We start from the raw sequence: 26,181 nt of genomic DNA, 5'->3' as shown, positions 1-26,181 counted from the left end.
AGGGCCACACCCATGGCATATGGAGGTTCCCTGGCTAGGGGTCTAATCAGAACTGTAGCTGCTGGCCTTCACCAGAGCCACAGCAACACCAGATCCCACCAGGTCTGGGACCTACACCACAGCTCATGGCAATGCCGGATCCTTAACCCACTGGGCGAGGCCTGGGATTGAACCCGCAACCTCATGGTTCCTAGTCGATTCATTAACCACTGAGCCATGACAGGAACTCCTATAATAAAATTCTGAACAAAGTGGCTAGAGAAGAAACATGGCTCAGTATAACAAACCCATAGCTAACATCATACAGTGAAAAGATTAAAGCATTTCCTCTAAGATTATGAACAAGACAAGGAAACCCACTCCCACAGCTTTTATTCAGCATAGTATTGGAAGTCCTAGCCACAGCAATCAGACAAGAAAAAGAAATAAAAGGAATCCAAATTTCTGAGAATGAAGTAATGCTGTTACTATCTGCATATAACATGGTACTCACAAAACTATTAAGACACCGATGAAAGAAACTGATGACACTAACAAATGGAAAGATATACTATGCTCATGGATTGAAGAATACTGTTAAAATGACCATACTGCCCAAGGCAATCTAGTGTCAATGCAATGCCCATCAAAATACCAATATTTTTCACAGAACTAAAACAAATAATTCTCAAATTTGTACAGAAACAGAAATAACCCCAATAGCCAAAACACTCTTGAGAAAGAACCAACCTGGAGGTAACATGCTCCTTGATGCCAAAGTATATAAAGAGGTAATCAAATCAGTATGGCACTGGCACAAAAACCAGATATAGATCAATGGAAAATAGCCCAGAAACAAATCCACACTTATACTATCAATTAATCTCTGATAAAAGACAAACAATGGGAAAATGACCCTTTTAATGAGTGAATTGGGAAACTGAACAGTTAAATGGCTCAAACTAGAATACTTTCCCACACCATATACAAAAATAAACTAAAAATGGCTTAAAAGACTTAAATGTAAGACCTGGAACCATAAAATTTCAAGAAAAAAAACAAAAACAAAAACAATGGCAGTATGCTCTTTACCACTGTTCATTTTTACATATATGTGTGTGTATGTTCTATGTATAGATACACACACACACACACACACACACACACACACAGAGATATATCTGCTGTCTCCTCAGGCGAGAGAAAGCAAAGCAAAAATAAATAGGACCTCAACCTGAAAAGTGTTTACATAGTGAAGGGAACTACCAACAAAATGAAAAGGCCTCCTATTGAAAGGGAGAAGATATTATGATGGACATAATAAGTGGTAAGAAAAATGACTCATCAAAAACACCCAAACAATCTGATTTAAAAACGGATAGAGCATCTAAGACACTTTTCAGAAGCCATACGCATGGCCAACAGATAAAAGGGTGCTCAATATTGCTATCATCAGGGAAATGCAAACCAAAACCAAAATACCACCTCATACCTGTCAGAATAGCTATTATCAAAGACTACAAATAAGTGTTGTCACGCTCATGCACTGTTGGTGGGAATGTAAATTAGTGCAGCCACTATGGAAAATAGTATGGTGATTCTTCATAGAATCTACAAATTCCACTCCTGGGTATTTATCTGAGGAAAACAAAATCACTAATTTGAAAATATGTATATCACTATGTTCAACGCAGCATTATTCACCACAGTGAAGACATGGAAGCAACCCACGTGTGCATCAATAGACAGACTGACACTGCTGTGGCTTAGGTCATTGCTGTGGTGCAGGTTTGATCCCTGGCCAGGGATCTTCTGCATGCCACAGGTGCAGTCCCCTCCCTACGAAAAGAAAAAAAAGTTACATAGGTAAAATGGAATACCACTCAGCCACCAAGAATGAAAATTTGCCACTTGCCGCATGGATGGACTTGGGAGGGTATTATGCATAGTGAAGTAAGTCAAATAATGTATGACTTCATTTTTATGTGGAATTTAAAAAAACAAAACAAAAAAACATAACAGAAACAGTCACAGAAACAGAACATGGTTGCTAAAGGGGGTTGAGTGAAACAGATTAACAGGTACATACTTCCAGGTACAAAATAAATGAGTCATAGGTATAAAATATATATATATATATATATATATATATATATATATATATATATATTTTCATTCCAAAATGAAAAGTTCAGTTTAAAACCACTTGAAGGAGTTCCCATCATGGCTCAGTGGAAATGAACCTGACTGGTACCCACAATGCAAGTTTGATCGTCGACCTTGCTCACTTGGTTAAGGATCTGGCATTGCTGTGAGCTGTGTTGTAGGTTGCAGATGTGGCCCAGATCTGGCGTTGCTGTGGCTGTGGCGTAGGCCAGCGGCTACAGCTCAGATTGGACCCCAAGCCTGGGAACCTCCATATGCTATGGGTGTGGCCCCAAAGACAAAAACAAAAAAACAAAAAACTTGTATAAAACTTGACATTTCAAACTCCAAAACAAAAATGACTTTAGTAGTAGCTCAGTGGTAATGAACCAGACTAGTATCCATGAGGACATGGGTTTGATCCCTGGCCTTGATCAGTGGGCTAAGGATCTGGTGTTGCCATAAACTGTGGTGTAGGTCCCAGATGCAGCTTGGATTTGGTTTTGCTGTGGCCATGGTGTAGTATGGCAGCTGCAGCTGATTTGATCCCTAGCCTGGGAACCTCCATATGCTACAGGTGCAGCCCTGAAAAAAAAAACAAAAACCAAAAAACCCTTAAAATAAGAGTTCCCTTGTAGTACAGTGGGTTAAGGATCCAGTGTTGTTACTGCAGCAGCTCAAGTCACCACTGTGGTACAGGTTTGATCCTTGTCCTGGTAACTTTCACATGCCACAGGTGATGCCAAAAGAAAAAAAAAAACAAACTTAAAATATACTTAATTTAGAAATTTAGGGACTACAATACAGATTTAATCTGAAACTATAATGGTTCTCATTTCTTCCCAGAGGAGAAAAACTCAAATCTTTAGAGACTATACATTCCCTTGCCATAGCTTAAGGCAACAAATTTAATATAGTCTGAAGACGAGATCATTTCAGCGTTTATCTTTAGAAAGGAATACTCATCACAGCTTCACAGCCTTTTTCATTCCAGGCCTGGTTTTATGTAAAATGAAAAAGTTCATTCCTGAGATGGCCATTCTCCTAAGCAAAGGAGGCATGACATCAATATGCCACTTTCACAGTTCGAGGGTAAGTTATCCGTTAAGAGTAAAAACCACCAGACTCAGATCCATATATTTACTTTTTATTGAATTTGTTAATGTTACAGAGTTCTTGCACTGCCAAACCATGCCTGAGAATTCAAAGAAAGAAATGGTATAATGGACAGCCTCATCCACCCATCATACAGCATATTAAAACTTGATTCATGTGCATTTTGATAATTTCACAATCTTTTAAAAATTTATAACAAGGGCTGGAATTTTTCAATCTCCTGCAGGTCTCCAGGTTTCTAGGACAGTATGCCATTAATAACAGTTCCACATATTCATCTCAGTTCATTCTTCAAAAACATAACCCCAGCAAAATCTTGCTGGAAAAAATGCATACTTTTCAGGGAAAACATGTAGCTCAAGATCCAGGAGATTTTCTGTTAAAAGACTATTGGTTCCCAAACGAAATCTTCAGATTAACCAAGAATCCTTTGTTTTTCAATCATCCAACCTCTCCTTAGCTGGCTCAACTACTCAACCAAATCTATTAGAATATAGGCATCCTGCCTACCACCTCAAATAATGCCAACATTATTGCCCAGATATGGCTGGCAGGTCCTGTCAGGTGAAACTGTAACCCTCCTAGAAGTGCGATTCCTGCATTGTCACCTTTATCAAGATAACTCCTAGAGAAAAAATGTTCCCACATCAGGATAGTTTTACTCACCCATTTGCTTCACTCTTGCCAGTAGCAAGTCTGCAACTCCTGCATTTGGCAAAGGGATTTATTATAGAGAAACCCAGACTCTGCATCAAGTGGTCACATGCCACTTTGAAATATTTCTACTCAACCAAAGATACAAAACTAGGAAATTACCAGACTATCTCATCAAATGGAAAGACTTTTGTCAGTAATCCCGGGTAACTTCCTGATGTCCCTTTTTAGGACTAAAAATTACTGGATAGTTTAAGCTGTAATTATTAAAAACAGAAGTGCTACGTCACCTGTCTTTCGCCCCTGACTCTCCAAATAAACAATATAAAGACACAAGAAGGTTGATAACAGAACTACATTGGGACAATCACTGTTCAATACCTTTGGGCACAAGTATATCTGGAATCCTTGTCAAAGATCATGTGAGATCCATGAAATGTTAAAATGGGTTTTGGGTTGAGGTTCTGCTCACACTGTTCTGAATTTGTAAGGACAGATCAGTGAATCCCTTGGCCTGAGCAGAAACCATCCTCTTTCCACTGCAGTTTACTACACAGTTTAGACCTGATTAGAGGAGGCTTTAGCAGCACCTGAAGTAGAGCCCCCTGCAGCCACTGCCCTTTACATCAAAGGCTATTTGGTTCCACTCTAGGGATTGGCAAATTCATGAGACATCTCACAATTCTAACGCATATTTTAGGTTACTTAACCAAGCAATATGCTCTGCCAAAAAAACTTATTCCAAGTCAAAGCAAAAAAAAAAAAAAAGAAAAGAAAAAACAAAAAAATGGCCTTAATATGGAACACAGAAAAAAAGCACTATCCAAATAAAAAATTACTAAAAGAAACAAGATTATTACCTCCCTTACCCCTTTTCCCACTTGGTGGACCCAAGTTTGGTTGAATTTAATTTGTGGTTACCTCAGAATACAACTCAAAGTTTAAATTATAAACCACAGCCCTATATAGATTATCTGAATACATCAGTTCTTTTGAGAGCGGCATGTTCCAGGAAGTCTAATACAGCCACAGCCCACTACAGAGTATTCCTTATGGAAGGGGCACAGGACAGGTTAATTAAGGTCACTTAAATCTTCATCTTTTACAGCAGATCAGAACCCAGATGGCTGACTTTCTGCAGGATTTGATAGGAATCCAGTAGAGCTGGTTTCAAGTTTCACATCCGACACTTAATAGCTGTAACCTTCTTATCCAGAAGTTGTGATCCACATGAAGTCCACAATGAGTGCAGCAAATCTGAGGTAGTCAACCCTTACGAAGGCTCAGTATCTGAACATAAAAAGATTTTGAAATGACCACTGGCTGCAGTTTTTGACTTTTGTGTATGTGAAGAGTAATCAGGAAAGAACACTGACTGCTGAATCTAGTTCATGCATTTTATATAACATTGAAAATCCCCCTAAATCCAATACACAAAGAGCAGCTGTGACACTTTAAAACTTCCATAGTGCAATAAGGCTGATCACGTGTATACCAAGTGGTCTGCATCAGTTGTAGATCCAGCAGAGATCAGATGATGGATGGCTGTCCGTGATGGTTAGTTGTGGTCTAGTTACCTTAGAAGGGTTACCAAAGACCGTTCCTTAATTGTACTGTGTGTGGCTGCTTTTCTGATTCTCAAGCACAGCATACTGGTTGTCTAGCTGAAGTTTAAGGGCCTGGTTTTTTGAAACCTCATCCCTACCTCTAGTTTTGTGTCTTACTACTTCAAAGCTCTTCTCCATTTCTTTATCCCTAAGGGAAAAGAAATGTAATCAGTAAATACATTTCTTCACTAGGTTGTTTTGGAAAATATCCTTCCTTCAATTAAAAAAATAAAAAAGGCCACCCCTTGGAAAAGTCTTAAGGGACAGAAGAGGAAAACTGGTATATAAAATCCTTATCAAATTATTTTTAAGGCTTCAATTGAACAGAAAATAGAGAATACTGTACCAAAGCTCTATTTTCTTAGTAGCAAATCTCTGAATACTAACAAAACCTATTTTGGGACCAGATTCATGAAAATAGCTAAGTTAAAAAGCTGTATAATGACATGGATATTCCTTCTAATAACTCCCTTTTAGCAAATAACAGACAATAATACATCTCTCTTTATGCATAAGTAAGGGCAATGATGGTTCTCATTCAATTAAAGTTCTACTCATCATTCTCCTAACTTCTGCTTTATGAGAGTGGATCAAAGAAAGATGAATGTGGTGAATCACTGCCCCTTGTTGTACAGGATAGAGCTAAGGAGCAAGTCAAAGTGGAAGTTTAAATTCAGGCCAGCTGTGCTCTCAAAGAGGCAAAAAGGCCAGGATTTCATTTTAAAAGCCACCCGAAAAAACACTTCCATCTGATGTCATTTATGTTTCTTCCCATTTTATTTACTTAAAAGAAAAAATCCATCTCCCTAAATAAGCTGTGGGTGGATGTGCCATATGTGGTCATTTAACTCCAGGTAGCATTCATTTTAAGTACCTGCTGAAATAAGATTATTTTTAACATTAGATTTATAAATGCCAACATCTTTCATCTACTCACATTAACTGGGAATACAATGAAACATTGCTCTTTTCTAGTTTCTATATTACAAGAAACATAGAAGCAGCAATAATATACTTAATACTTATTAAGAATTCTAACTAGATGAGACGTCACTTCTGCAGAATGACAAACTAGTGATAAAATAAACTTTTGCAGATAAAGTAGTTTGTCTTTGGTGCTCTTTCCCCTTGCTCCCTCCAGGGCCTTTCCCCCCTCCCCCCAATCCTGGGCAAAGAAGTCCCATCATAATTCTCAGCTGCAGCCTGAGCTTTACCACAACCCCCAGGTGGGTTTTCAAATTCCCTACACCCGATTCTGCAGCCAAGGGATAGGAGGGCTTCAAAACAAAATACAACACTGAGAGCACTTACTTCCGGCTTTCTACATGCTTGGCAGTGGACTGCAGGGATGGAAACTGTGTATCACTGTAGATTTCTGGTGGTCCTTGTGGTGTTTTCCTTGTTGTGGTCAACCTGGCCCCAGGAGGCCTATACACGCCACTAGTCATTGTGGGTTCTGGGGTTTCTGAAACTAACGTTTCATAGCAGGTTAGAGAAACTATTCAAAAATGCCTGGCATTTCAATAAGCTACTCCTGAATTCCCTATCACTTAACAATTTTGGAAAAAACCAATACTTGCATTAAGAGTCTCTGAACATCAGAAGGAAAGTTATCTGAGAAAATGTCTAAAAGAGAAAGCCTATTTTTCTATTGTAAAGTGGTCCTCTAATTTCTCTTCCACGTACAGTTTTAACGACCTATGTAATGAGTTCTATTAAGTCAACTTATTGCAAGTGGGAAAGGAATCTGCTAGACCTGGGAGCAGGCCTCAGTAGAGGCTGCCTTTCAGAATATGACCATTTTTACATCCTCAACGATTTCCTTGATTAATGTTCTTTTTCCTCTTATTTTCTGATAAAACATGGGGGGAAAAACAGGCAGACCTGGGAGCAGCCCAGTCTTATGCCGTGGCCAAGATTTTAGGGACAAAGCCTTCCAGCTTTTTCTTATATATCATTCTCCCCCATCCTCAATATGGAATCAGTGTTTTATACATGTTTTCCAGTTATCAAAAGCTTCATTTCAAATGAACATCAACATCATTATTAGCTCAAGTGTAATGCAGCCACAAAGAAAAATGTTGATAGTAATAATCTGATCTTTGGACAGTGATGTTATTCTTTTTATTATTCTATATAAAATAATGGGTATATATTAAAGCAGTATTTCTCAAATTTTTTTTCATTACTGCCTTCCTAAGCAATTTTTTTAGACATCTTTTTTTTTTTTTTGCTTTTTAGGGCTGCACCCACGGCATATGGAGATTCCCAGGCTAGGGGTCTAACTGAAGCTATAGCTGCTGGCCTATGCCACAGCCACAGCCATGCCAGATCCAAGCAGTGTCTACAATCTATGGCAACACTGGATCCTTAATCCACAAAGCAAGGTCAGGAATTGAATCTGCAACCTCATGGTTCCTAGTTGGATTCGTTTCCACCACGCCACGGAAGAACCCCCCCCCCCCTTTGGACATCTTTTTCCTAAACAGTACCCCTGCCCTCCAACCAAGAAATGTTATCACTACACATACACCGTACATATGTAAGACCTAAGATTTCTTTACTGCCCCCACTACCTCCACCCAAGCACTTTTCATTCCCTTGGGAGTGATAAAATCCACACTCCTGAGAATTCACCCAAGACAGTAAAATGGAAAACAGGAAAAACAAAAACCATAGATACCCAATATTCCTTATTTAATAGCTGTCAAAAATTGAAACAAACAAACAAAAAAAACTTTAACATGTAAATTTGGGAAGGCAGTTTACATTTAGATTTAAGCAGCGTACAACTTTTTTTTGGGGGGGGGTCTTTTTAGGGCTGCACCCATGGCATATGAAAGTTCCCAGGCTAAGGGTCGGATCTGTGCTGCAGCTGCCACCCTATGCCACAGTCACAGCAACGTGGGATCCTTAACCCACCGAGAGAAGCCAGGGATCGAACCTGCATCCTCACAGTACTAGTTGGCTCGTTACCACTGAGCCATGATGAGAACTCCTAAGGAGCCTACAGCCTTAATCTCAAATTCCTTTATTTTTAGGATGTGAAAGTCTTTAGACAGACAAAACTCTCTCTTCCCCCTAGGAATGGAAAAGAGAGCTCACTTACCAAGTGCAAGCATGCATTGAGTCAAAAGTTGACTGCATATAAAATTATACAGGTATCTTTATGAAAATGAAATATTAAAATTACCCCAGGAGGCAAAGGTAATAGAAGGGATTAAGAACAGCTTTTCTATCTGTAAAATGGGGTAATAAGACTTGTCATTAGCTACTCTCAGAGAATTGCAATGTAAGTTAATTGAAAAGAACTATGCAGCAATGTATGAATGTAAAAGCTTCAGTAATATATACCAAACTAATATTTAGGAACTTTTTGTTTTTGATATTATGCTGGTAAAATTATCATTACGTTTCTTTCCCCCCTTTTTAGGGCCACACCTATGGCATATGGAAGTTTCCAGGCTAGGGGTTGAATTGGAGCAGTAGCTGCCGGCTACACCAGACCCCACAGAACACCAGATCCTTAACCCACTGAGCAAGGCCAGTTATAGAACCCACATCCTCATGGATCCTAGTCAGGTTTGTTTCTGCTGAGCCATGATAGGAACTCCTATCATTACTTTACATGAGCCATAAACATCTATCTTTTGCTCTATGTTCAGTAAATAAATGTTCCCATCTTTCTTGAACTTAAAAATTTACTATAATTTTGGAGTTCCCATAGTGGCACAGCAGAAACAAATCCGACTAGGAACCATGAGATTGCGGGTTCAATCCCTGGCCTCGCTTAGTGGGTTAAGGATCCGGTGTTACCATGAGCTGTGGTGTAGGTTGCAGATGTGGCTCAGATCCCACGTTGCTGTGGCTCTGGTGTAGGCTGGCGGCTACAGCTCCGATTAGACCCCTAGGCTGGGAACCTACATATGCTGCGGGTGCGGCCCTAAAAAGACAAAAAGACCAAAAAAAAACAAAAACAAAACTATAATTTGGCCTTCTGAGATCTTTGCATTTATCTTATTTTTTTTTCCACTTCTGCTCTGGCAATCCCCTGCCAAATAAAATGTTAGTTATCAGCAAACAGAAAATAAAATAAATAATAAAATTACCAACTACTGGAGCAGGAGGTGCTTGTACTGGAGCTGTTTTATTCCAGGGACCCGAAGACTTTTCTACACCTACACCACCACCACCACCTCCACCTTCTTCCCAGTTATCACCTGGATCTTCTCTCTTTTCATTTTCATCTTCTTCCTTTTCACTATTGGAAAAGCAAACAAGTGAATTCAATTTCAGAAACATCAGAAAACCAGAAGTCCAAATACTTAGTTCTATGAAAGCCAATCTCTGTGACATCAGATAAGGTATTAATTAAATTAACTTCTTCGAGCCCAAATGCCTCACTTGTTTAAAAAAAAAAAAAGGTGGAGGAATTCCTGTCGTGGCTGGGTGGTTAACTAGCATCCATGAAGACACAGGTTCGATCCCTGGCCTAACTCAGTGGGTTAAGGATCTGGAGTGAGCTGTGGTGTAGGTCACATGTGTGGCTTGGATCCCGTGTTGCTGTGGCTGTGGCCTGGGAACCTCCATATGATTCAGGTGTGGCTCTAAAATGACAAGACAAAAAAAATAAAAATAAAAAAATAAAAAATAAAAAGCGGGAGAAGTGGGGGATTTTATCTGTTTTGTGCATTGAGGCCTCAACTTCAACTTCATGTGAAAAGGATTCATTGCTGAAAAATGTTTAGAAAACCACTCGGTCGGTCTCTACTTTCCTTTTTGCAAACTTCATACATTTAAGAACATGTAGAAATATTTAACATACTGACATGCCAGGCTTTTAATAATCTATTTATAGCAACCCCTACTGGGGGAGGGAAGAGAGGTCAATCTAACTATTTAGAGAAAAGGGCAACTTGAAGGATTAAAGATATAATTACTAGATTTTTCTAAGGCCAAAGCATACAAAAACAGACATTTATAGTAAGCATATTTTTAGTGATCAAATTTTTGTTTGTCTTTGCTTTTTAGGGTCCCACCTGTGGCCTATGGAAGCTCCCTGGCTTGGGGCTAAATCAGAGCTGCAGCTGCCGGCCTACACTACAGCCACAGAAACACAGGATCTGAGCTGCATCTGTGACCTACACCACAGCTCAGGACAACACTGAATCCTTAACCTACTGAGTGAGGCCAGAGAACAAACCTGCGTCCTCATGGATACTAGTCAGATTCGTTTCTGCTGAGCCACGATGGGAATTTAAGACTATAGTTTTGTTTTCCTTTTTCCTTAAGACTATAGTTTGAGAGGAAAAAAGAAAAAAGGATGGAGTTTGGCCAAGCCAGCCTTAGTTTTCATTTTGCTAACACTGTAGCCACTTTTTTTTTTTTCAACTTTTTTCCTCCCTCTCTGTGCATTTTATTTCTTTTAGTGGTACATCAATCATCACAGCTAAATTTTATAGCATTTCCATCCCAAACCCTCAGGGCATCTCCCCACCCTTCAACCTGTCTCACTTGGAAACCCTAAGTTTCTCAAAGCCTGAGTCAGTATCTGTTCTGCAAAGTTCATTGTGTCCTTTTTTTAGATTCCACCACGTAAGTGATGGCATTTGATGTTGGTGTCTCATTCTCTGACTTCACTTAGTATGATAATTTCTAGGTCCATCCATGTTACTGCAAATGCCATTATTTCTTTCCTTTTAATGGTTGAGTAATATTCCATTGTGTATATGTACTGCATCTTCACACTGCAGTCATTTTAAATGATGTGTTAGTCCTATACTAACATGGAATAATCACGTCACATGAACTAACAATGTACTAAAACAAAATCTGTGTACCTAAGTAGATATTTAGAAGGATTTGGGGGGGAGTGTAAATGTTTAAAAGTGAGTGCTAGCGGAGTTCCCCTTGTGGTTCAGCAGGTTAAGAACCCAACACAGGTCACAGATGGGGCTCGGATTCATCCAGTGTTGCTGTGACTGTGGTGTAGGCCTCAGCTGTAAATCCAATTTGACCCCTATGCCTGGGAACTTACATATGCCGCAGGTGCAGCCCTTTAAAAAAAGTGGGTGTTAGAATGCATGACTTTATTTTCTTAATGCAGAAAGCAGTTATGAGCAGATTCCAAAATCAGGCTGCCTGGTTCAATACTACCAGGTTCTGCCATTTACTAGCCAGTTAGACTTTTGAGTATAGCCCCTAACTTCTGTGTGCCTCAGTCTCCTCATGTATAAAATGGCGCTGCATAACGAAGACTGAGTTAAGAGACACAAAGCACTGAGAATGGTGCCTAGCACACAGTGATCACTCTAAGTGATCATGAGGTTGCAGGTTCGATCCCTGGCCTTGCTCAGTCATCACTCTAAGTGTTCACTATTCCATGCTTTTAAATATTTATCTGAGTTTTCATATAAGCAGCATATATACCACTGTTATAACTGGAAAAAAGTTTTTATTTGAAAAAACAAAAAAAAAAATACATGAAAACATGTTCTTTTAAAATGGATACCAAGCAGTATGAACTTGATTCCTAAAACTTTTATGTAGAATAACAAGATAAAAGGTATGAATGTCATAATTTAGCCAGGAGTCCAAATGTCCCAAAAGAACTTAAAGTTACCTACTTCTGAAGCCACAGTGACGTAATTACACTGTAGCGTAATTTGATTGGTCCAATAGTAAAAGCTTGGGTGTTACACCTCACCTAGCCATAACTGACTATATATTTAACAATGTCTTAGCAACCCAATTCAGATAGGGAAGTAAGATCCCCACAAAGATTTAAGTGACTTCATTGCACTTTTATACTCTTATACCCCCCAGCTGTGTTAGTTTTCATTTGGTCAGTTACATTCTGAAACAGTTAATTTCAGCAATGCATTGGGTCACAATTGTTCAAATATATATAAAACCATAAATATCTGGCTAATTAATATATTCAAACTCCAGAATTAGTTGGCTTGCAATAAACTAAAACCAAAATATTTTAACACTGATTATCCCTAAGCAAGAGATTATAATACTTACAAATACACTTTTCAAATGTTCCAAATGCTGAGAATCCAAAGTAAAAAGAGATTCCTTTACTATCTAGTGTTCATCACCTTTTCACCCTCAGATGAGTGAAAAAATGATTAAAATAACCACAAATTTAAAATGTCTCTAGATTATAAACCGTTACTAAAAAATAAGAGTGATCTGATTTAGAGGCATTGTAAATTTATAATAGGCACAAAACAACTAAGTGTTTTGGCTTCATAAAATTCTGAAATATTAGCTAAACTAAGCCCTGGAAATTGTCTAGTCAAGACATTTCATCCAACAGAAGGAAGTTAAGGCCCAGAGATACTGAGAGCCTTGCCAAATGCCATAGTACCAAAAAGAAATACTTCAAGTATCCTATTACTTCTTTCATATTTACATATTCCAAAAAATGTCAAACTTCCAAATGCCAAAGAAAAAGAAACGTGTTGCAAATTTCCACAGAAGACAACTAGGCTAAATTTGCTATTTGACCAAAATACAATTTACAGCCTAATTTGATGTATAAAATTGTATTAAAAATTATAATGCCAGGAAAAAAAAAATGGAGTTCCTGTTGTGGCTCAGTGGTTAATGAATCCGACTATGAACCATGAGGTTGCAGGTTCGATCCCTGGCCTTGCTCAGTGGGTTAAGGATCTGGTGTTGCCGTGAGCTGTGGTGTAGGTTGCAGACACGGCTCGCATCCCAGGTCGCTGTGGCTCTGGTGTAGGCCGGTAGCTACAGCTCCGATTCGACCCCTAGCCTGGGAATCTCCATATGCTGCAGGAGTGACCTAAAGAAATGGCAAAAAGACCAAAAAAAAAAATATATAATGCTACTGTAAATTCATTATCACAATACAAAGTATACTGTCTTAAATATGCCTACGTCTGTAAGGCACTACTGGTGAAGCAAAGAGAATGATGACTGCTAGAAAAAGGAATACTTACTGGGTATCTACTATGCCAGGCAGCTGTAGTACTCACTTTACAAAGTTAAACCTTTCAATAACATTAATGCAGGGAGAAGATTCATTGTACCTATGAGGAAACTTATATTCAGATACTTAAGTACCTTCCCCAGGGCTACAAAGTAGCAGAGCCACGTTAGTGGGATTCCAGAGCCCATATTCTTTCAGGTTGCCTCTTACTGCATTTTATGCTCCTTACAGCTAATATATGATACAGAAAATTTCAGTATTTTGAGGACAAATTTAAGCAGGATAAATGCTTACTCACCACCTAGTAACAAGTACTAAATGAAACCTTTTTCCCTCAAATCCACTTTAAAGATGGGAGAGGCCTACAGTTAGTTTCTACTATCAAGCAATAACTCAAATTCAAGCAAGCACTAGGCCCCTTGTTTTATCACCATCTCAATGGCTCCCCCCTCAGAACTTGTCTTTAACCAAACTGCATGCAGCTAACTTGTGTTGGAACAAATGTGGCAAAAGTGATTGGTATCTCAGTAAGCATGTAAGGCTACTTATTCTACTATTCTCAAAACTTTTGAGGTTCTTTTTCAATGCGAGAAGCTGGAAGATTAAAAAAAAAAAGACTACCTATAGATGAAGAATTTCAAGATATTTTAAGCCAGTTTCCAAAGTTTCATTTTCCCTTGTCACATACTGAAATAGCAAGGCTGCCTCTCTTGGATAGAAAAGTTAACAAATTAAAAGGCCTAACTGGAAAAAAAAAAAAAAAAAAAAAAAGATCAAAGAAGTGGAGTTCCTACTGTGGCTCAGCAGTTAACAATCCTAACATCCATGAGGACGTGAGTTCAATCCCTGGCCTCACTCAGTGGGTTAAGGGAGCTGGCACTGACATGAGCTGTGGTGTAGGTCCAGCTCTGATTAATTTCCATATGCCACAGGTGCGCCCCCCCCCCGGCCACCAAGATCAAAAAAGAAAAAAAAGGCCTAAATGTGCCCCCTCCAATCCTAAAGAGAGATTTCATTTCCCTCTTCTAAGGTCTTCTGCCCAAAAAGTAAGACAAAGTCAGGAAAGACAACCATTTAAAATCTCTAGCTGGAGTTCCCATTGTGGTGCAGTGGAAACGAATCCGACTAGGAACCAGGAGGTTGAGGGTTTGATCCCTGGCTTGCTCAGTGGGTTAAGGAACCAGCATTGCCATGAGCTGTGGTATAGACTGCAGATGTGGCTCAGATCCTGCATTGCTGTGGCTCTGGCGTAGGCTGGCAGCTACAGCTCCCATTGGACCCATAGCCTGGGAACTTCCATATGCTGCAGGTACAGCCCTAAAAAGACTAAAATAAAAATAAAATCCCTAGCAATTCTGAAGGATTTTTGTTTGTTTAGTTATATTAAGGCCAACCTGAACATTTCTGGGTTTTTTTTGTTGTGTGTGTTGTTTGTTTTTCAAGGGCCACACTTGCAGCATATGGAAATTCCCAGGCTAGGGGTTGAATTGGAGCTATAGTTGCAGGCCTGCACCATAACCACAGCAACACCAGATCTGAGCCATGTTTGCAACTTAAGATACCACAGCTCACTGCAACGCCGATTCTTAACTCACTGAGTGAGGCCAAGGATTGAACCCACATCCTCATGGTATTGTTCAGGTACATTACCACGGAGCCACACAGTAACTCTTCTTAAAAAATGGCCTGTGAAGTTCCCAGGCCAGCAAATGAACCCAAGCTACAGCTGCAGCAATGCTGGATCCTTTAATCCACTGCGTAGGCTGAGGATCAAACTCTTACCTCAGCAGAGACCTGAGCGGCTACAGTCAGATTCTTAACCCCACTGTGCCACAATGGAAATTCCCAAGTACTCAAGTGTCCACAGATTCACCAGAGTATGACTTTAGGTCATGATAATATTATGTGCCTCCCCATCCTTTCTCCTCAAATCCTGGTATTATAAACCAGGAGCTTCATGGTTCAGCAGCAGAGCAACTCCCAGGAGAGTAAAGTAAGCCATTCTAATTTACCTGCTGAATAGAGAAGTTGATTAACATTAACCAAGTGGACAATGTTCAAAATCCTCAACAATTCCAAGCAGTCATCTCAAGTTTGCAAATAAAACACTCGCAAGTAAAGTAGCTTGCCCAAGGTCGCACATGCCCAGGTTTGTCTTTCCCTAAAGTCTGTTTTTGCCACACTATCAACTACATACATCCTATTTGTGTAAAAGTAACCTACTTCCCATTCTATTGAGCCAAAGTGTCTTTCCTCAAGGACTCCCACACCTGCTGAGTTTCACTATCAAGAACATTTAATACAAAAGTTTACAAAGATATTCAGTATACAATATGCTTCATCTCCAGTTCCTCTGCATCCTTTGATTCTTCTGCAGATTCAGCCAACTGCATGTGGTGAAATCATTTACTGCTGAAATATCCACAGCAGTTCCCTAGTGGTCCAGGTTCAATCCCTGGTCTGGGAGCTAAGATCCTATTAAGCCACTGCAGGCTGTGGCGGAAAAAAAAAAAAAAGAAAAGAAAAACATCCATGTATAAGCAGATGCATGTAATTCAAACCCAATTGTTCATGGATCAGGTACATAAAATCAATTTATATTTTACATTTATTCCAGTCATTATTATTAAACCTCTGATGGCTCCCCTCTCAAGCCTTTCCTGGATGCTGTTAAGATTTATTCCCCTTTGTTGATTTATGAAGGACACAAATAGACCCCAGATTCCACAGTCACTCAAGAGCCACGAAAACAGCTTCCTGAAGGTGTTTTTCAAAGTTAGCAGGTAAGAGAAAGACCTCTGGATGGTGGCCTAGGGGCAATGACAAGATGCTAAGAATAATGAAAAAACACAGTATAGGAATTCCCTTGTGGAGCAGTGGGTTAGGTATCCCATGTTGTCGCTGCAGCTGCTTGGGTTGCTGCTGCAGCATGGGTTCAATCCCTGGCCAGGGAACTTACCTATGCCACAGGCACGGCCAAAAAAAGGCAGAAAAAAACCAAATCACAACATAGTACAGAAGCTGGTCTACTTCATGCCAAGTAGAACTTCATGCTCATACTAGTTGGGATTTATTTATGCCCCTGGCAAAGGGGGAAGATACACGGGATTTAAGAAAAGTTTCACCATCTCAAAAATGAATAAAAAATATAACTCCAAAAAAAATATTGAAGTTCCCTATGTGGTGCAGCAGAAATGAATCTGACTAGGAACCATGAGTTGCAGGTTCCATCCCTGGCCTTGCTCAGTGAGTTGGGGATCCGGCATTACCATGAGCTGTGGTGCAGGCTGCAGATGTGGCTTAGACCACGTGTTGCTGTGGCTATGGTGTAGGCTGGCAGATGTAGCTCCGATTCTGACCCCTAGCATAGGAGCCTCCACAAGCCTCGGGTGCAGACGTAAAAAAAAAGAAAGATTTAAAAAAAGAAAAAAAACCTTAAATAGAAGTTACATATTCAATGACAAAAGTATGGTTTAAACACCCTCCATATTATAACAAAAGCAATTTCCAGCATTCAGTGAATGTGAAACGTTTTCCTTCATAAAGTGCTATTCTTACTCAGTAAGTTCAATATGACTCTCATTCCAAGTCTTGGAGCAGCCAAGAAAAGGCTGCTTGGAGCAGTCAGGAAAGGCAGAGCAAGAACCTTACTCTACAACAGAGAGGAACCAAACACACAGGAAGTTCCACGGCCACAAATGGCTGTTAATAACTTCATATCCCTACCTCCACGTTTCTCCCCAGGAGAAATAAAACTGATTATTTTCTAAACTATACCTCTTCAAAAATATCTAACACATGAAGGAATCTAAGAAGTGGCTGGGAAAAAAAACTCCAGTCTAATGTCCTCTAGTACCATAAAGGTATTTCAAGTGTGGAGAAGCTCCATTTCCTAAAAGTTTCCCACCATCAATCAGGTTTCATTTTGCTTAAGTTCATCAAAGGATGTTAAAGAACTCATTTTGCTTAAGTTCAAAGGATGTTAAAGAACCTAGGAATGAACACCTAGCTGTGGTAGATACTCAACAAATGTCAATTAGCCTTGGTTTTTAAGTAAGTTTTTAAACATTGTAATATTACCACCTAGAGTGATCAGAAGACAGGGTTCAGCTAAGGAAAATTACTTCCTCCACTGTGCTGGAAAGGCTGTGCATTTGGATCACTGATTTCTTAAAGCTGGGAATAAAGTGTGTTTTTAATCGCAACCAATGAAACCATATATTCACCTGCTTTTTCCTACTTTACAAGACCCTCAAAACATGACATTTATTTACATGAATCTCAAGTTCATATGACTACTGCAGACTAGACCTGATAAAAAATGTCAATTTCAAATCCTCTAAACCAACCAACCCAACTTTCAGAAATTACCGTTTCCTTGAACTTTAAAAACATGCAGACTATGATGCCATTCCTATAAAAATTGGGGAAAATTAATCCATAGTGTGAGGATAATGGTTCTTTCGGGGCAAAAACAGTGACTACAAAGGGTTAGTTAGGAGGGGGGCTTTCTTCCAGTTAAGCTCAGTTGCTTGACCTCAGCGCCGATTACAAATTGGTTTCACTGTATGAATGCGTAAAATCTGTATTTCCCTCAATTACAAACACATATATATATACACACACAGACATATGTACTGCTTTATGTATCTACTGCTTGTCAGAAGACCTAAAAATCACCAATATCATTTTTGAAACAAAAGAAAAACTAAGTTCCCACCCACCAATATTAACGGTAAAAATTTTGAAACCACGAAATCCATTTTAGCTGTCTCAAATAAAAAGACCTAACCAAGATTCGAAGTAGGCAAGCTCTCACAGGATTCTGGGGCTGGCAGCTAATTTGATCAGTATATAGAAGGGCTGCCATCAGCGAGGAGTAGTAACTGACACATTCCATTAGCATATCTAAGGCACAAAATTACTGTGATGCAGTCTGGGGGCCAAAAGCCCCAAACACACAGTATCTCTCCTGTGGGTTAACTAAACACATCTGTACCCAGACCATACCTTATTTGCATTGCTTGAACTCTTAGGCCACTGTAATCAACCTCTTTTTGCTCAAAATCTTTCCACTCATCTTCCTCCTGTAAAAGAGGCATCATTTCATCAATCAAAGCTATTTGTAATGAGACAACTATCAGACTATGAAAAAGGGATTAAGTGGCTGGAGCCTAGGGTAAAGTGTGGACTCATTTTTTGGCCAAAGCCTTTGCTCAATCCAGGCTGGAGGACAAACGTGACTAAACTTTGTTACTTCCGCTGGGTCACTTTAAAAGGCCCAAAAAACCCCGAATGAAGTCAATAGTATTCCCACAACTAAACGTCTAGCTCAATCTTGCCATGAGACTTGCTTTCACGGGCTTCAGACCAAGTCGTGTCAATTCAAGCCGCCCCAAACGTGATGCTTAGAAAATTCGGCTCAGACTCCTGGGCTGAAGTCAGAGGCTAAATTACTGAGAGTCTACGTCACTCGATAGATGCACTTCCGACCCGGGTCGATTCCCCGGGAGGGTGCCACCGCCTGATTGCGTCCTGGCCTGAGCCAGGCGACCCAGGTCAGGAGCAGGGTGGCGGAGGTCCCGCGGAGACCGCCGGCAGTGGGAAGCCCGGGTCACGCGGCAGCTTCCTGAGCCCGACGGTCAGCCGGCCTGCCGGCCCCGGTGGCCCCTCCCCGAAGCTCCCCCAGGCAGGCCGGCGGGCGGGGGCGGGCACATGGGCGCAAGCGCGCGGCCCGGGCCCCGACTCAGGGCCTCCCTGGCCCCTCACCTTTGTCAAAGCCTTGGTTGCGGGCCCGGGGCCCGCGGCCGCGGTGGTCCCGCCGTCGCCCGGCCGGGCCCCCGCGCCTGCCCCACCGCCCGCCGCGCTCGCGGCTCCGCTGCTCCCGCTGGCGGCTCCCGCCGCGCCGCTGCTCCCGCCGGCGACGCCCGCGGCGCTTGCCGCCCGGTTGCTCCGCTCTTTCTTCTTCTTCTTGTCCCTCTTGGCGAAGAAGTTGTCCAAGCTCCGTTCCTCTGTCTCAGCCATGGCCGCTGCCTCCTCGGCCCGGATGGGTGGGGCCGGTGGCGGGCGCGGCCCGCGGGGCTCCGATCTCGGGGTCGAGGCCGGCTCGGCGCTCACGCTCCCGGGCGCGGCGACGCCTCAGCCCCGTGGGGTCGCCAAGGCGTGTGAGGTGGGGCGGCTGGCTTCCCCTGTGTGCTGGCGAACGATGGTACGGCCCGCCTAAGGGCTCGCGTGCCGCTGAGGCCGCCCGAGCCCGCCCGGCTGCGGCTGCTACCAATACCGAGGCGTAGGATCCCGCCCGCTCCGCAGACGGAGAGGGAAAGGAACGCGCGGGCCGGAGGCTCTGGCGAGAGTGCTTGGCTAGCGGCGGCGCGTGCAGGAGGACGACGCGCGCACGCAGGCCCGGAGAGGAGGGGAAAGGGGGTGGGGAGGGGTGGGAAGGGGAGGAGGGAGGGCGGGCCACCAGAAGAGAGAGGCAGCGCCCGCGCCTGCGTACTTAGCTCCGCCCGCTACTGTGAGAGCGTAGAGGGGAGGGCGGTGGGAGGAGACGGAGGTGGGGCTGGCAAGGTAGCCAATCAGATGCCAGGATGAAGCGCTTAGGCGACAATCCCTGTCTCAGATGGGGCGGGGCCGTGGCTTGGGGGCGGGGAGAGGGTTTATGCTAAATAAGTGTCGTCATGATGACCCTTGTCTCTCGATTGGCCAAGGGTTCAGCCTTGAGGGCGGGCTTTTGGAGGGCTCATTGGTGACTTGGCTAAACAGGTCGGGTTGAAGGGGCGGGTAGGTCCGTCAGGGCGCATGCGTAGAGTACACGTGTGTTTGCTCGTCCAGAGCTAACTATGGCCTTGTAGTCTTTTGAACGTTACCGAAACGGAAAAGCACTGTGTTAAGCTAGCTATGTTAAAAACGGTACCATCCGTTCTGCTGCTCTCTGTCCTTTACCCTTTCTGGTCTGGCAACTACTCATCTTCATCATACACGATGATTATTACGAAAGTGAGGAGCCCGAGCTTGAAGTTTAGTTCTCATTTCCTAAATGATCTTGGTAAGCCAGTAGGTAGATAAAAGAATTGATTTTATCTGAACTCCACCCTCTGCTGGATATGGCTACTAAGATCAAGCTAAATAAATCTGAGCTTTGAGTTCTAGATCTGTAAAACAGAGAAGTTAGCTCCTGCAAGATATGTGGGGAAAGAGTAACTTAGCTGCCCAGTGTAGTGCTTAAAACACAATGGATGTAATAAATGATTTTTTTTATACAGTTAAATAGTACCTCCTGCCCTGGCTTGAGTCTAGATGATGACTGTAATCTATCATTAGCTTTTATCCCTGATAAGAGGAGGGAAATGGAACATAGAGATGGGGACCAAATGTGCTCATGCTATACCTAGCTGTACCATTTAAGTACTTTCTGGGCCTTGAGAATGAAATGAATCCTCGCATATGAAAAAAGGGTCTAATGTAAGGTTATTAAACGTTCCACTTCCTCCTTCTAAAGACAGAGTAGAGAACTGTCACAACCACTGAGGAAATGACTCAGATGTATGTTAGTAGCCTTGTGGGGTAGATAGAGCACAGCCAGTAAATGGAACTACTTCTTGATCTTTTCCTTTATAGCTTTTCTGTTAAAATTTGTCACTCCCCTTCCCCCCCCCCCCGCCCCCAACACTACTATTAAAGCACTAAGTCCAGAATATGTCAAGGAAGCAAATCAAAGACCTGGCCTTGGCCAACAGCAAGCTTACATATTATTCCCCAGACATAAACTGCCCTCAACCACTCAGGATGAGTCTCTACTTTACTTCCTTCTGTGACACCACTTTACTTGTGATGCAGGCCAAGTTCAGCATTGCCCCTACCCCCATCTTCCTTAACATCTCTGATCAAATATTTTTCTTCCTTTCTCTCCCTCCCTTCCCTTTTTCCCTTCCTTCCTCTTGTTCTTTCATCTGTGAAAGACCTATTAGCTATTATTTAAGGCAATGTGCTTTATTCAAGGCATAATTTGTTGTTCCTACTTCAACTCCCTCATAATCCAGAAGAAAAAAAAATCTTAATATGAATAATAAGTTCAGTCCTCCTTTTCCTATGTCCCCATCAATGTATCAGTGTCTTGAGGAATTAATGATGGGAAAAAGCAGAGAAGGAACAGCAGGTGAGGGTTAACACAGCAAAATTTCCTGCTGCATCTTTCAGTGCTCCCCAACCTTGATCATATATAAGAATCTCAGGCCAAGCCAGTAGAGGGACCAGGATCTTTGTGTTTGTGTCACTATCTGTGGTTAATCCTCTCCTCCATAAAGTTAGTCTCTCCTCTTTGAATCCCCTGCCCTGAAACTGACCACATATATTCCTACTCTCCAGATGGGTTACACAGAGTCCTAAATCCTACTGTTGCCACACCCCTCATCATCACCCCGCCCTCATCATGAAGCATCCTCCAGATCCAATGTTTGGACCCTCCCCATCTTTAAAGCAAAACCGACCTTCATTTGTTCTTGGTAGATGGAAAACTGAATAGTGTCGCGTGCTCAGACCGTTCCCAGGAATTACAGCACATGTTCTAAGGATCCTAAAGCTGTCTGAACATGGAAATTTCTCTCTGAATCCTCTAAAGTAGTACAATCCAAAGGCCATCATTTAACTCGCTCGACAAGGCCCACTGAGCTCCAGTATTCCGTGAGCTCAAGAGCTGGCACAGGGCAGCTGGGCCCAGCCCCATTGTCCCGGGTTCTTTTTTGCTGAGCTATTTGTTCTAAGTTCCATTCTGCTACCTAGGCTGGAAATTCCACACATGCTCAGCTCAAAGGAATGCAGCTCATGCTGGCCAAAGAGCTTGCCAAGAAATGGGGAGCAGCTTTTCATTTGTGGCTCTCTCGCATCTGTGAGGGACTGAGCTACTGCCTGGGCTCTTCCATTGACCTCTTCCAATGGGGGAGCAACTAATTTCATGTCACCTCCTCTGGGGAACCTCTGCTGACTTCTACACACAGCCTGGATCCTGATCGTTAAAGGCCCAGAGACCTTCCGTTTCATATGGGTGTTTAATGCCTTCATGGTTTCCCATGATTTATTTATTGTTTAACCCCTTTTATTCACTCATTTATGTAAAATATTTATTTAATGAGCACCTATTGTATGCCAGGCCTGATATTAGAAGTTAAAGATAAGTAAGTCAGATATAGGCCCTGCCCTCAGAGAGCTTCCTATACAGTGAGCTGGTAGCCAGCAGCAGACACACAAATACACATATAATTCAATGTACTCTGCACATTGGAGACACTTGAAGGTAGGAATGGTGTTGGGCATACAGCCTACATCACATAGGCAATTTTTTTGTTTGTTTGTTTTTTAGGGCTGCACCCATGGCATATGGAGTTTCCCAGGCTAGGGGTCTAATCGGAGCTATAGCTGCCAGGCTACAACACAGCTCACAGCAACGCTGGATTCTTAACCCGCTGAGCAAAGCCAGGGATCAAACATGAATCCTCTTGGATACTAGTCGGGTTTGTTAACTACTGAGTCCTGACAGGAACTCCCACATAGGCATTTGACCAAAGTTTTTTTTAAATTTTTGTTCACACCCATGACATGTGGAAATTCCCAGGCCAGGGATAAAACCGGCACCACAGCAGCAAACCAAGCTGCTGCACTAACAATGCCGGATCCTTAACCTGATAAGCCACAAGAGAACACCTTGACCAAAGTTTGTAAAATGTCTCCACTAGTCCTCTGTTTCCACATTAACAGAGGATTGCACAAACCATGGACTATCTAAGTGTTCCTTGACATTGCTCTTTGTTGGCTTCAGAATATATATTTTGTCACATATTTGACCTTCTCCTTCAACCTCAAGTTCCTTGTTGGCTCATCCCTGACATTAAGGTTCTAGTTGGAAGATGAATGGACAGCAAGAGGAATGAGGCCCCAGACACCCAGAAGAGGCTTTTTGCAAAAAGAGGTAAAGGGGAGTTCCTGTCTTGCCTCAGCGGAAATGAATCTGACTAGGAACCATGAGGCTGTGGGTTCGATCCTTGGTCTTGCTCAGCAGATTAAGGATCTGGTGTTGCCATGAGCTGTGGTGTAGGTTGCAGATGTGGCCCAGATCTGGCGTTGCTGTGGCTGTGGTGTAGGCCAGCAGCTGAAGCTCTGATTCGACCCCTAGCCTGGGAATCTCCATATGCTGTGGGTAAGGCCCTAAAAAGCCAAAATAAAATAAAATAAAATAAAACAAAACAAAACGTTGGCAAAAAGAGGTAAAGGGCTGCCATGCATAAGCCAAGCACACCCCAGATATACACCTACCACTAGGCTTGCAAAAGGGAGTTGGACTCCTTAAGCCTACCCCTAGTGGATCTGGTCTGCTGTTTGTTTAGCCACGTGAAGTTGCTGCTATTTGACTGCTTTTGACCTACCAAAACAGCAGTTTCACATGGTTCAACCTAATATATCTGAGAATAAACACAAACATTTGGCAAATGAATGAAGAGCTTGGGAACAACCAACCCACCCATCAAGGCAATGTCCCTGACCCTAATGTCATCTCAGGCGCATAGGGCTGGAATGTGGTGATGATTGAATAATCAGCAATCTAATCAGTTGCATTGTATGGAGAAAGCATGAAACAAAGAATGATGCTGGCCAAAAGAGAGAGGAAGGAAAAAGAAGTAGGGTAAAGCCAAGAGTCTAGAAGTTGGCACTTATTACCCACCACTGTCCAGGAAAGAGCAATATGAAATTGGAGCTCACACAGTGCCCTGCTGTGAGGCAGAGATGACTCACCCAGCCCCACCCCGACTTGGAGGAATCTGCCTTCCTCTTGGGATACACTCGCCAACCAGCCTGCTGGGATTGCTGATCTTGGGAAAAGATGCTTCAGTTGAGGGAGGAGCTGTCTAGTTACTGAAAGACTAACACCAGCTGTTAATGAATACATGGTTATCCAGTCATATACTTCAGTCTCCTGTGAGCTGGATTGCTGGGAGTCAGTCTTCTCTAGTCTGAGGTTTCTCTAGGCAAACCTCAGAACTTGGCTGTGAAACAGGTTCAGCTCTGCGGTAAATTCATCAAGGTGAAACTACCCTGGATGGCCTCTGTGGGAGCCAGTCAGATGACTCCAGCACAAAGCAAAACCTTCTGACTCAATCATTTTGATCACAGAGTGCAATGGATATAATTATGTTGGCAAGGCACCATTATCCTGTCCCTGACCCCAACTCAGTCGTAATCCTATTTCATGACCCAATAAGTAGAGGTGAAATTGTCTGCCATTTTCTGCTTCTGAATCAGACCCAGCCCCGTCCTGGTTACCAGGTCAGTGGGTCAGCAGTACTGTCATCTTTCTTGGGTTAAACAAGCAGAGAAAGGGTGAGGGTGTATGGAGCATGGAGAGAGCTTTCCTTGTGGAAGGCAAGTCCGTCTCGTTCTCTCAGGCACCTTGCTATTTGTTTTACCATCAAGTGCATGTTTTCTAGAGTCAGACCTGGATTCAAATCACAGCTCTGCCTCTTCCTAGCAAGTCACTTCTCTACATCTTAGGTTTTTTTCATCCGTAAAGTAAGGGTGATGAATACATCTGCTTCATGGGGTTGTAAGAATTCAATGAGAGGATGAATTGAAGACCTCCCAAGTAGGCGTCTGAGAGTTAGTGTTAGTTATTAATAATGGTCATGGTATTACAAAGGTGCATAACATGATTTATAGTTACATGGGGGTTTTGGTGACTGTTCCTCTTTGACCATTATTGGGTCTTCAGTGCCTGCTGAGTGGGTGCCTGCCCCATAGTAAACAATCACTAGATTTTGTTGACAATTGAAAAAAAAATCTCACAGACTCAAATGTTTTGAAACCAAATTTATGGTTACCAAAGGGGAAATGTGTGTGTGTGGGGGGTAAGTTAGGGGGTTGGGGATTGACATATGCACACGACGGTATACAAAATGGGTAGGTAACTAGGACCTCCTGTATAGCACAGGGTAGCCTATTCAACACTGTATAATAACTGTATATGGGAGAAGAATCTGAAAAGGAATGGATACATGTATATCTATAACTGATTTACTTTGTTATACAACTGAAACTAATATAACTTTGTAAATCAACTATGCTCCAATTAAATTGGAGGGAGAAGTGCCTGCCGTGGCTCAGTAGAAATGAAACCTACTAGTATCCATGAGGATGTGGGTTCGATCTCTGGCCTTGCTCAGTGGGGTAAGGCTCCAGTGTTACCACAAGCTGTGGTGTAGCTGCAGACGTGGCTCAGAGCCCGTGTTGCTGTGGCTGTGGTGTAGGCTGGTGGCTGCAGCTCCAATTCATCCCCTAGCCTGGGAACCTCCATATGCCGAGGGAGTGGCCCAAGAAACGGCAAAAAGACACACACGCACAAAAGTTCTTAATGCTATGGTACCCCTCACCCTCCCGCATCCCCAAATCCATGATGTAGGCACTTGGACCCCAACCTACCCCTGCCCTGCTCTGCCAAACTGCAACAAATCCATGATGCTACCAAGACTCCTTATCACCGTATCCCAACCCAATTCTCAGGTCCCAAGGTCCTCACACTTCCCATGAAAGGGAACTTCATTTCTTGCATGTGGAAAACGTTAAGCCTGAAAATCTCCTCTACCCTAGAGTGTGACATTTGGATGAAAATGACCTGGCATCTGGTCTTGCCTGACCAGCCTCAGTGGAAGAAGACATTTGCGTGCTGGTCGA

The 26,181-nt window shown here is 42.3% G+C and overlaps 1 protein-coding gene across 3 annotated transcripts; it reads right to left on the bottom strand.

Annotated features, from left to right (window-relative positions):
* Positions 1-3,255: 3,255 nt before the first annotated feature.
* On the bottom strand, positions 3,256-19,888 carry CDV3 (CDV3 homolog). Of its 3 annotated transcripts, none has more exons than XM_047782828.1 (5): positions 19,237-19,887; positions 18,478-18,554; positions 9,611-9,762; positions 6,813-6,972; positions 3,256-5,649 (listed from the first exon to the last, which is right to left on the bottom strand). In XM_047782828.1, the coding sequence occupies exons 1-5, from the start codon at positions 19,489-19,491 to the stop codon at positions 5,499-5,501; spliced, it is 795 nt and encodes a 264-aa protein (XP_047638784.1). In that variant the 5' UTR covers positions 19,492-19,887; the 3' UTR covers positions 3,256-5,498. The 3 variants fall into 3 exon arrangements, with proteins under 3 accessions (XP_047638784.1, XP_047638787.1, XP_047638786.1); XM_047782831.1 differs by having other exon boundaries at positions 3,256-5,184; positions 19,237-19,886; XM_047782830.1 differs by lacking the exon at positions 3,256-5,649 and adding an exon at positions 5,658-6,378 and having other exon boundaries at positions 19,237-19,888.
* Positions 19,889-26,181: the final 6,293 nt, after the last annotated feature.

Source organism: Phacochoerus africanus, chromosome 1, assembly GCF_016906955.1.
Source record: "Phacochoerus africanus isolate WHEZ1 chromosome 1, ROS_Pafr_v1, whole genome shotgun sequence".
Lineage (NCBI taxonomy): Eukaryota > Metazoa > Chordata > Mammalia > Artiodactyla > Suidae > Phacochoerus > Phacochoerus africanus.
The sequence above is the reverse complement of the archived record's forward strand: the minus strand, read 5'-3'. Positions and strand labels throughout refer to the sequence as shown.

Bases quoted from the DNA above. Each gene is read 5' to 3' on its own strand.
- CDV3 (XM_047782828.1), bottom strand. From the start codon at position 19,491: ATGGCTGAGACAGAGGAACGGAGCTTGGACAACTTCTTCGCCAAGAGG. The intron at 18,555-19,236 runs GTGAGGGGCCAG...CCTCTTTTACAG, and splicing joins CAACCAAGGCTTTGACAAAG to GAGGAAGATGAGTGGAAAGA. The intron at 9,763-18,477 runs GTATGGTCTGGG...CTTTTCCAATAG, and splicing joins GTTCAAGCAATGCAAATAAG to TGAAAAGGAAGAAGATGAAA.